Below are 11,525 nucleotides of genomic sequence, written 5' to 3' on the forward strand. Positions count from 1 at the left end.
GGAATAAAACCCATGGAAATAAAAAGCTGCTTCCATTCGCAGCGTGGAACTGACTTCCTGAAGTCTATTTTCTGTGGCAACCAAGGAAACCTAACAGTTTGGTTGGTACTTTTATTAACCACTTGGAGAGGATCGTTTTATAACCATAGTTTCCTCGAGTTCTTGATTTCCTACAGTAGTCGACAGGCCCATAACTGTGACCATAGAGTCTCCCTTCCAGACCAGATTCTATTGCTAATCCGTCAGTCTGATGATGGACTGTATTGTGGATTTATGGAGCCTCATTAGCATAAATTATCACCAAATCCGCGGGCGCGTGTGTGGTCCCCGCCAATGGGAACCCGCCAAGCGGAAACGTGCTCCGTGGTGTGTCTGGCAAACAGTTTGAATGGCCATGTCTCAAAATTATATAATTTAGAGACATATAATTGACTTAACTATTTTATACAGTTTTCACCACGTTAGGTCAAAGGCTTTATTTGCATTTCTGAAGTACTTTTCGAATTTGTTTTACAAATACTAAAGTCACTTCCCTTATGAAGTTCCAGTTTAAACCCGCTTTCGTTGCTTTGTGGAAATACTTACCCGTTTTCATAGACCACACTCCATCTCGTCTCATGTTCTGGACAGGAACACGGAGGAGGTTGAGGCAGGTAAAAGTTTCATAACATTTTAGGTTTATTCATTAATTACTATAAATCAATGATGGTGGTTATTTGTTGGTTCAGTGAAGCATAATTGTGTAGGTCTATGGCATATTGCGATGATGATTTTATAGTGCATTAATTAATTGGATGCAACATTTAATAGCAATATAATAATTCATTAGATATATTTGCAAGTGCTAAGTGTGTTTGCTAATTTGAAACGATTATTTTCCTGTCTGATTGTGGGTGGAAATATGTAGAGTTTGGCGTTTAAGCGGCATTACTCACCAATGTAACCCTTTACACACCTGCCTGAATGAATTGAACCCCGATTATCAGAACAGATCCGCTCGATAATATTGACACCGACTCTGAATACATTTATAGACGAACAGAAATACAATACACATCTCTTCAAATTGTAAAACATCTTTTTTTTTGTAAAGAGCAATATTATGGTCATTTAGCAGAAGGGTTTAAACATCCAAAGTGACTTGTAGAACTGTCAACATTGACAGTAGCATACAAAACAAAGGGAAAGTGACGTCATGAAACACTCTAACAATACAACCCACAGTGATAGTTCCCTAACCCTAACAGCCCATTTCCATGTCAAACATCCCATAGCTCAGTAGCTCTAATTGTAGTGTGAATTGACGACTTTAAGCCCCCTGAGGAAAGGTTAGCGAATACCTCCACACCGTTAGCCATCGCGGTTCAATTCAGGGTCCCGAGCCTTTTTACCCGTTGCACTATCTTCAGATGGAAATGATTTCTATTGGCCCAAGGTGTCCATGTAAATACAGTAGGTGTCAATGAAAACAGATTAAGCATTTATTGCGAGTAACCCCCTCCTCCCTGAGTGCTGTCATGTGATATGAGGTTACACATTAGTGGAGCTGCTCTGGGGGAGGGGTCTATTATACTGCTGTCCAGCTGCTGTAACGACAACCCACTATCACACGGCACCACAACCCACTATCCCACGGCAGTAAGAGGAGGAAATGGAAGTATAGCTGCTACTTAGCTCATCAGGACGGGATGAGAAGGGGAGATGAGATCCGTTCCACTCAGCTAACACGGAGAGAAAAGTTGACTGCCACTTTACTAAAGTCAAGACCACAGCTCACAGCTCGGCCAAGACAACCAGGCTGACTTTCCCAGGTGCAGCACAGAGTTCTGGAGAATGGATCGATATACCGCAACTTTCAAACGTTAAACTTTAACTATACTCCTCTGTTTTTGATTTTATTACATGCAGAATATTTATTTTCATGCAGAGTGTTGAGAAGTGTTCACCACCGAGCCAAACGAAGCGGAACGAGTTATTTGAAGTGTGGTGAAAGAACACTGTCAGGATGCCTCGACCAGGGAGGAACACGTACAGCGAACAGAAACCTCCCTATTCCTACATCTCCCTCACCGCCATGGCCATCCAGTCCTGCCCGGAGAAGATGCTCCCTCTCAGCGAGATCTACAAGTTCATCATGGACAGGTTCCCTTACTACAGAGAGAACACCCAGCGGTGGCAGAACTCCTTACGACACAACCTGTCCTTCAACGACTGTTTCATCAAGATCCCGCGGCGTCCGGACCAGCCCGGGAAGGGAAGCTTCTGGGCTCTGCACCCCAGCTGCGGGGACATGTTCGAGAACGGGAGTTTCTTGCGTCGCCGAAAACGGTTCAAGGTGATGATGATCATGGCGGCGCAGGAGCACCTGGCTCAGTCCAAGCTGTCTGACGCGGCCCATTACCTCCAACAGCAGTCTAAGCTCAGGCTTAGCGCCCTGGCTGCCACCAGCACACACCTCCCTCAGATCTCCAGCTATAACTTGGGAGTGTCGCAGCCATCAACTTTTAAACACCCATTTGCTATAGAGAACATCATCGCCAGAGAGTACAAGGTGCCTGGGAGTCAGTCCGTGTCTGCAGGCTACCCGCTGCACAACCCGCTGACTGCGGCCTGGCCTCACATGTACAACACTATGGTGGACTCTGTTTCTCCTATCTCTATGAGCGGTGACTACGTGGCCTACCGCATGCCCCTTAAATCAATGTGTCACGGAGGACAGACCCTACCGGCCATCCCAGTGCCCATCAAACCCACCCCGACCCCGGTGGCTCTCCCGGGGGTGCTAACGCCCCACATCCCCGCCTTCCTCTCCAACTCTTACCAGTCTCAGAGCCCCACGTCCCCGCAGGCAGCCACCAGCAAAAGCAGCCCCTCCACTCCCGGGGAGACTCACACCAACCCCACGGTGCAGTCCGTGGTGGTGCATTGACCTACAGAGCTATACTGAACCCTTTATGAATGAGACCAACAGGCTCAGACCAAATCCTTAGTTTATTTTGACTCTTGCTGCTGACATGTTGTGCCGAGAATCACTACGATCAAGAAAATATAGTCCCGTGTAGCAGTGTAGAGCCTGTGTATTTGGTTTGAATGCTCATTGTCCTATAACATGGCTCCAACAGAGATATAGTGAAATATTGCTCTTCAGCCTATGAAGTATCTGTGTTTACAGTTTTGTCCGAGTTGTAAAGGAGTGAGGCACTGCAAACAGAGGCTCAGTCAGAAGAATGAGAGAGAGAGTTACTTTTCTTTAAAAACATTATTCCATTTGTATCTGGGCTTCCAATACTTTAATGGCACCTGACAAACTATGGTTACATTGGGTAGGTCATGTCACTTTTTTTACTACATTATTGCAGTTATTATCGAGGACCTCGAAGTTAGTCATAGTGATTAGAACTGAACAAGCCCTCTGAACTACAACCTGACTCGTTAGACAATGACATATCTGATGACAACAAACACTGGATTATCAATGTCAATGTGTGTCAAGCAGACGAACCTCTGAATGGATCTATTGTTTTTAACAAATTGTTATTTTTGATACTGGATTGGTGGTTTCTGTGGGAATAACAAAGATGTATTGGATTTGTTTTAACCATCTCTGTCAAAAAAAACAGACAGAATTATTACACTTTTTTAAATCTTAGAAAATAGTAATGTTAAGGGAACTATAGGGTTATAGGGTCCTTGCTAAATGCAAAATAAATATGCGAATAAATGTGAATAATTGCAAATAAGTTGATATGACAACGTTGTAAAATGCACTTTTAATAAGCTGTTCTGTGAAGCGTTTAATTGAACGCCCTGGTGACTCGTGGATTAAATGCTGTAAATGTTGATTTTTTTCTGTTAAAGGGACAGACAGCACGCTCAACCCTAAACGATGTGTTTCTCTGACAGCACGCTCAGCCCTAAACGATGTGTTTCTCTGACAGCATGCTCAGCCCTAAACGATGTGTTTCTCTGACAGCACGCTCAACCCTAAACGATGTGTTTCTCTGACAGCATGCTCAACCCTAAACGATGTGTTTCTCTGACAGCACGCTCAACCCTAAACGATTTGTTTCTCTGACAGCACGCTCAACCCTAAACGATGTGTTTCTCTGACAGCATGCTCAACCCTAAACGATGTGTTTCTCTGACAGCATGCTCAACCCTAAACGATGTGTTTCTCTGACAGCATGCTCAACCCTAAACGATGTGTTTCTCTGACAGCACGCTCAACCCTAAACGATGTGTTTCTCTGACAGCTCAACCCTAAACGATGTGTTTCTCTGACAGCACGCTCAACCCTAAACGATGTGTTTTTCTGACAGCTCAACCCTAAACGATGTGTTTCTCTGACAGCATGCTCAACCCTAAACGATGTGTTTCTCTGACAGCATGCTCAACCCTAAACGATGTGTTTCTCTGACAGCATGCTCAACCCTAAACGATGTGTTTCTCTGACAGCATGCTCAACCCTAAACGATGTGTTTCTCTGACAGCACGCTCAACCCTAAACGATGTGTTTTTCTGACAGCACGCTCAACCCTAAACGATGTGTTTCTCTGACAGCACGCTCAACCCTAAACGATGTGTTTCTCTGACAGCACGCTCAACCCTAAACGATGTGTTTCTCTGACAGCACGCTCAACCCTAAACGATGTGTTTCTCTGACAGCATGATGTGTTTCTCTGACAGCATGCTCAACCCTAAACGATGTGTTTCTCTGACAGCATGCTCAACCCTAAACGATGTGTTTCTCTGACAGCACGCTCAACCCTAAACGATGTGTTTCTCTGACAGCATGCTCAACCCTAAACGATGTGTTTCTCTGACAGCATGCTCAACCCTAAACGATGTGTTTCTCTGACAGCTCAACCCTAAACGATGTGTTTTTCTGACAGCACGCTCAACCCTAAACGATGTGTTTCTCTGACAGCATGCTCAACCCTAAACGATGTGTTTCTCTGACAGCATGCTCAACCCTAAACGATGTGTTTCTCTGACAGCACGCTCAACCCTAAACGATGTGTTTCTCTGACAGCATGCTCAACCCTAAACGATGTGTTTCTCTGACAGCATGCTCAACCCTAAACGATGTGTTTCTCTGACAGCACGCTCAACCCTAAACGATGTGTTTCTCTGACAGCACGCTCAACCCTAAACGATGTGTTTCTCTGACAGCACGCTCAACCCTAAACGATGTGTTTCTCTGACAGCTCAACCCTAAACGATGTGTTTCTCTGACAGCACGCTCAACCCTAAACGATGTGTTTTTCTGACAGCATGCTCAACCCTAAACGATGTGTTTCTCTGACAGCATGCTCAACCCTAAACGATGTGTTTCTCTGACAGCATGCTCAACCCTAAACGATGTGTTTCTCTGACAGCACGCTCAGCCCTAAACGATGTGTTTCTCTGACAGCATGCTCAACCCTAAACGATGTGTTTCTCTGACAGCATGCTCAACCCTAAACGATGTGTTTCTCTGACAGCACGCTCAGCCCTAAACGATGTGTTTCTCTGACAGCTCAACCCTAAACGATGTGTTTCTCTGACAGCACGCTCAACCCTAAACGATGTGTTTCTCTGACAGCTCAACCCTAAACGATGTGTTTCTCTGACAGCATGATGTGTTTCTCTGACAGCACGCTCAACCCTAAACGATGTGTTTCTCTGACAGCATGCTCCACCCTAAACGATGTGTTTCTCTGACAGCATGCTCAACCCTAAACGATGTGTTTCTCTGACAGCACGCTCAACCCTAAACGATGTGTTTCTCTGACAGCACGCTCAACCCTAAACGATGTGTTTCTCTGACAGCACGCTCAACCCTAAACAATTTGTTTTTCTGACAGCACGCTCAACCCTAAACGATGTGTTTCTCTGACAGCACGCTCAACCCTAAACGATGTGTTTCTCTGACAGCACGCTCAACCCTAAACGATGTGTTTCTCTGACAGCACGCTCAACCCTAAACGATGTGTTTCTCTGACAGCTCAACCCTAAACGATGTGTTTCTCTGACAGCACGCTCAACCCTAAACGATGTGTTTCTCTGACAGCATGCTCAACCCTAAACGATGTGTTTCTCTGACAGCATGCTCAACCCTAAACGATGTGTTTCTCTGACAGCACGCTCAACCCTAAACGATGTGTTTCTCTGACAGCACGCTCAACCCTAAACGATGTGTTTCTCTGACAGCTCAACCCTAAACGATGTGTTTCTCTGACAGCTCAACCCTAAACGATGTGTTTCTCTGACAGCACGCTCAACCCTAAACGATGTGTTTCTCTGACAGCACGCTCAACCCTAAACGATGTGTTTCTCTGACAGCTCAACCCTAAACGATGTGTTTCTCTGACAGCATGCTCAACCCTAAACGATGTGTTTCTCTGACAGCATGCTCAACCCTAAACGATGTGTTTCTCTGACAGCACGCTCAACCCTAAACGATGTGTTTCTCTGACAGCATGCTCAACCCTAAACGATGTGTTTCTCTGACAGCACGCTCAACCCTAAACGATGTGTTTCTCTGACAGCACGCTCAACCCTAAACGATGTGTTTCTCTGACAGCACGCTCAACCCTAAACGATGTGTTTCTCTGACAGCACGCTCAACCCTAAACGATGTGTTTCTCTGACAGCATGCTCAACCCTAAACGATGTGTTTCTCTGACAGCATGCTGCTTTCTAGACATTTGCATATAATCTGCATTGAATTGAAAACATGGTCATCGAAATATTTTGTCATTAAAATGGTGTGAACTTTATTGTAATGTTTGGTGTATTCTGTGATGGTTAACAACTGGTATAATACTGTTATCATGCAGTTATTTATAAAAAATACTTCCAGACAAGCAACATTTATTTATTTATTTATTTATTTATTTTTATTTATTTATTTAACCTTTATTTAACCAGGTAGGCAAATTGAGAACACGTTCTCATTTACAATTGCGACCTGGCCAAGATAAAGCAAAGCAGTTCGACACATACAACAACACATAGTTACACATGGAGTAAAAACAAACATATAGTCAGTAATACAGTGAAAAAAAAATAAGTCTATATACAATGTGAGCAAGTGAGGTGAGATAAGGGAGGTGAAGGCAAACAGATATATGTATAAATAAATAAAAATATAAAAAGGCCATGGAGGCGAAGTGAGTACAACACAGCAAGTAAAATAAAAACTAAAAAAAACACTGGAATGGTTGGTTTGCATTGGAAGAAAGTGCAAAGTAGAGACAGAAATAATGGGGTGCAAAGGAGCAAAATAAATTAATAAATAAATACAGTAGGTAAAGAGGTAGTTGTTTGGGCTAAATTGTAGATGGGTTATGTACAGGTGCAGTAATCTATGAGCTGCTCTGACAGCTGGTGCTTAAAGCTAGTGAGGGAGATAGGTGTTTCCAGTTTCAGAGATTTTTGTAGTTCGTTCCAGTCATTGGCAGCAGAGAACTGGAAGGAGAGGCGTCCAAAGGAAGAATTGGTTTTGGGGGTGACTAGAGAGATATACCTGCTTGAGCGCGTGCTACAGGTAGGTGCTGCTATGGTGACCAGCGAGCTGAGATAAGGGGGGACTTTACCTAGCAGGGTCTTGTAGATGACCTGGAACCAGTGGGTTTGGCGACGAGTATGCAGCGAGGGCCAGCCAACGAGAGCGTACAGGTCGCAGTGGTGGGTAGTATATGGGGCTTTGGTGACAAAACGGATGGCACTGTGATAGACTGCATCCAATTTATTGAGTAGGGTTTTGGAGGCTATTTTGTAAATGACATCACCGAAGTCGAGGATTGGTAGGATGGTCAGTTTTACAAGGGTATGTTTGGCAGCATGAGTAAAGGATGCTTTGTTGCGGAATAGGAAGCCAATTCTAGATTTGACTTTGGATTGGAGATGTTTGATGTGGGTCTGGAAGGAGAGTTTACAGTCTAACCAGACACCTAGGTATTTGTAGTTGTCCACATATTCTAAGTCAGAGCCGTCCAAAGTAGTGATGTTGGACAGGCGGGCAGGAGCAGGCAGCGATCGGTTGAAGAGCATGCATTTGGTTTTACTTGTATTTAAGAGCAGTTGGAGGCCACGGAAGGAGAGTTGTATGGCATTGAAGCTCGCCTGGAGGGTTGTTAACACAGTGTCAAAAGAAGGGCCAGAAGTATACAGAATAGTGTCGTCTGCGTAGAGGTGGATCAGAGAATCACCAGCAGCAAGAGCGACATCATTGATGTAAACAGAGAAGAGAGTCGGTCCGAGAATTGAACCCTGTGGCACCCCCATAGAGACTGCCAGAGGCCCGGACAACAGACCCTCCGATTTGACACACTGAACTCTATCAGAGAAGTAGTTGGTGAACCAGGCGAGGCAATCATTAGAGAAACCAAGGCTGTCGAGTCTGCCAATGAGGATGTGGTGATTGACAGAGTCAAAAGCCTTGGCCAGGTCAATGAATACGGCTGCACAGTATTGTTTCCTATCGATGGCGGTTACGATATCGTTTATGACCTTGAGCGTGGCTGAGGTGCACCCATGACCAGCTCTGAAACCAGATTGCATAGCGGAGAAGGTGTGGTGTGATTCGAAATGGTCGGTAATCTGTTTGTTGACTTGGCTTTCGAAGACCTTAGAAAGGCAGGGTAGGATAGATATAGGTCTGTAGCAGTTAGGGTCAAGGGTGTCCCCCCCTTTGAAGAGGGGGATAACCGCAGCTGCTTTCCAATCTTTGGGGATCTCAGACGACACGAAAGAGAGGTTGAAGAGGCTAGTAATAGGGGTGGCAACAATTTCAGCAGATAGTTTTAGAAAGAAAGGGTCCAGATTATCTAGCCCGGCTGATTTGTAAGGGTCCAGATTTTGCAGCTCATTAAGAACATCAGCTGACTGTATTTGGGAGAAAGAGAAATGGGGAAGGCTTGGGCGAGTAGCAGAGGGGAGGGCAGTGCTGTTGTCCGGGGAAGGGGTAGCCAGGTGGAAAGCATGGCCAGCCGTAGAAAAATGCTTATTGAAATTCTCAATTATAGTGGATTTGTCGGTGGTGACAGTGTTTCCTATCTTCAGAGCGGTTGGAAGCTGGGAGGAGGTGTTCTTATTCTCCATGGACTTTACGGTGTCCCAGAACTTTTTTGAATTTGTGTTGCAGGAAGCAAATTTCTGCTTGAAAAAGCTAGCCTTGGCTGTTCTAACTGCCTGTGTATATTGGTTTCTGGCTTCCCTGAAAAGTTGCATATCACGGGGGCTGTTCGATGCTAATGCAGAACGCCATAGGATGTTTTTCTGTTGGTTAAGGGCAGTCAGGTCAGGAGAGAACCAAGGGCTATATCTGTTCCTGGTTCTAAATTTCTTGAATGGGGCATGCTTATTCAAGATGGTGAGGAAGGCATTTTTAAAAAATGACCAGGCATCCTCTACTGACGGGATGAGATCAATATCCTTCCAGGATACCCCGGCCAGGTCGATTAGGAAGGCCTGCTCGCTGAAGTGTTTCAGGGAGCGTTTGACAGTGATGAGTGGAGGTCGTTTGACCGCTGACCCATTACGGATGCAGGCAATGAGGCAGTGATCGCTGAGATCTTGGTTGAAAACAGCAGAGGTGTATTTGGAGGGCAAGTTTGTTAGGATGATATCTATGAGGGTACCCGTGTTTACGGAATTGGGGTGGTACCTGGTAGGTTCATTGATAATTTGTGTGAGATTGAGGGCATCAAGCTTAGATTGTAGGGTGGCTGGGGTGTTGAGCATGTTCAAATTTAGGTCGCCTAGCAGCACGAGCTCTGAAGATAGATGGGGGGCAATCAGTTCACATATAGTGTCCAGAGCACAGCTGGGGGCAGAGGGTGGTCTATAGCAGGCGGCAACGGTGAGAGACTTGTTTTTAGAGAGGTGGATTTTTAAAAGTAGAAGTTCAAATTGTTTGGGAACAGACCTGGATAGTATAACAGAACTCTGCAGGCAGTCTTTGCAGTAGATTGCAACACCGCCCCCTTTGGCCGTTCTATCTTGTCTGAAAATATTGTAATTGGGGATAAAAATGTCTGAATTTTTGGTGGTCTTTCTAAGCCAGGATTCAGACACGGCTAAAACATCCGGGTTGGTAGAGTGTGCTAAAGCAGTGAACAAAACAAACTTAGGGAGGAGGCTTCTAATGTTAACATGCATGAAGCCAAGGCTATTACGGTTACAGAAGTCATCAAAAGAGAGCGCCTGGGGAATAGGAGTGGAGCCAGGTACTGCAGGGCCTGGATTCACCTCTACATCACCAGAGGAACAGAGGAGAAGTACGATAAGGGTACGGCTAAAAGCTATGAGAATTGGTCGCCTAGAGCTACTAGAGCAGAGAGTAAAAGGAAGTTTCTGGGGGCGATAAAATAGTTTAAAGGAATAATGTACAGACAAAGGTATGGTAGGATGTGAATACAGTGGAGGTAAACCTAGGTATTGAGTGATGATGAGAGAGATCTTGTCTCTAGAAACATCATTGAAACCAGGTGATGTCATCGCATATGTGGGTGGTGGAACTGAGAGGTTGGATATGGTATAGAGAGCAGGGCTAGAATCTCTACAGTGAAATAAGCCAATAAACACTAACCAGAACAGCAATGGACAAGGCATATTTACATTAAGGAGAGGCATGCTTAATCGAGTGATCAATAAGGGTCCAGTGAGTAGAGGTTGGTTGGGGTCGTGGCGATCCAGACAGCTGGCCGGGTATATGGCTATCGGTAGCAGCATAGGATGGAGGTCTGTTTGTAGATACCTCGTGCGTTTCCGTCGGTAGGTTCCGTGTAGTGGGGTTTTGTTCAGATAGCAGCCGATAAGACAGCTAACGATTAGCGGGCCTCAGATGAGCGTTCAGGTAACGTCGGGACGGAGGTGCCGGTTGGATAAATCCCTCGGGCAGATAACGTCGGCAGTCAGTCGTGAAGGCCCGGTGGGGTTCCGTATCTGCAGCAGCAACAAAAGAAACGGGTCCGGATGGTGATGGAACTCCTCAGCTGGCTAGCTCCAGCATGATTTGAGTTTGCTCCGGGGTCGACGTAAGCCAACAGTCACACGGTATGCAGCTAGCTAGCTGCGAAATCAAGGTGCAAGTGTCCAGAGCCTGCGGTTGGAATCCGGGGAAACTGAGAGAAAAAAAAAGTCCCGGAATGCTCCGGTCCGAGTCGCGTTGCACAAAAGTGCCGGTAGATTATCGAGCTAAAGGAATAGCTGATGACCGCAAAACGTGGGCAGCTGAAACACCAACGCTAGCCAGCAAACCGGCTAATTTCGGGGCAGCTACAGATTAGCTTCTGGCTAGCTATCGGAGTAGCTTCTGGTTAGCTTTCAGGCTAGCTTCTGAATTAGCCCCTGGCTATCTTCCACGATGGATTTTCAGATTGAGGTAAATAATACTTATTGTAATTGGTGAAGCGGGTTGCAGGAAAGCTTTTGCAGGAAAGCTTTTGTAGTTGAGTTCTTGGATAATAAAATAAATTAAAGATATGTGAAGAAAAGGTGTAAATATATATATATACAGGACACGACACGACAATACG

At 45.3% G+C, this 11,525-nt stretch overlaps 1 protein-coding gene across 1 annotated transcript; it reads left to right on the top strand.

The window, feature by feature from the left end:
- The first annotated feature begins 2,005 nt into the window (after positions 1-2,005).
- LOC120036677 (forkhead box protein B1-like) lies at positions 2,006-2,929 on the top strand. The gene has a single exon (XM_038983065.1). It carries the CDS (start codon positions 2,006-2,008, stop codon positions 2,927-2,929), a length of 924 nt encoding a protein of 307 aa, XP_038838993.1.
- The last annotated feature ends 8,596 nt before the right edge of the window (positions 2,930-11,525 follow it).

The sequence above is a fragment of the Salvelinus namaycush genome, unplaced genomic scaffold (genome assembly GCF_016432855.1).
Source record: "Salvelinus namaycush isolate Seneca unplaced genomic scaffold, SaNama_1.0 Scaffold1429, whole genome shotgun sequence".
Lineage (NCBI taxonomy): Eukaryota > Metazoa > Chordata > Actinopteri > Salmoniformes > Salmonidae > Salvelinus > Salvelinus namaycush.

What these genes read in the sequence shown, in the direction of transcription:
- LOC120036677 (XM_038983065.1), top strand. Translation starts at nt 2,006, where the DNA reads ATGCCTCGACCAGGGAGGAACACGTACAGCGAACAGAAACCTCCCTAT.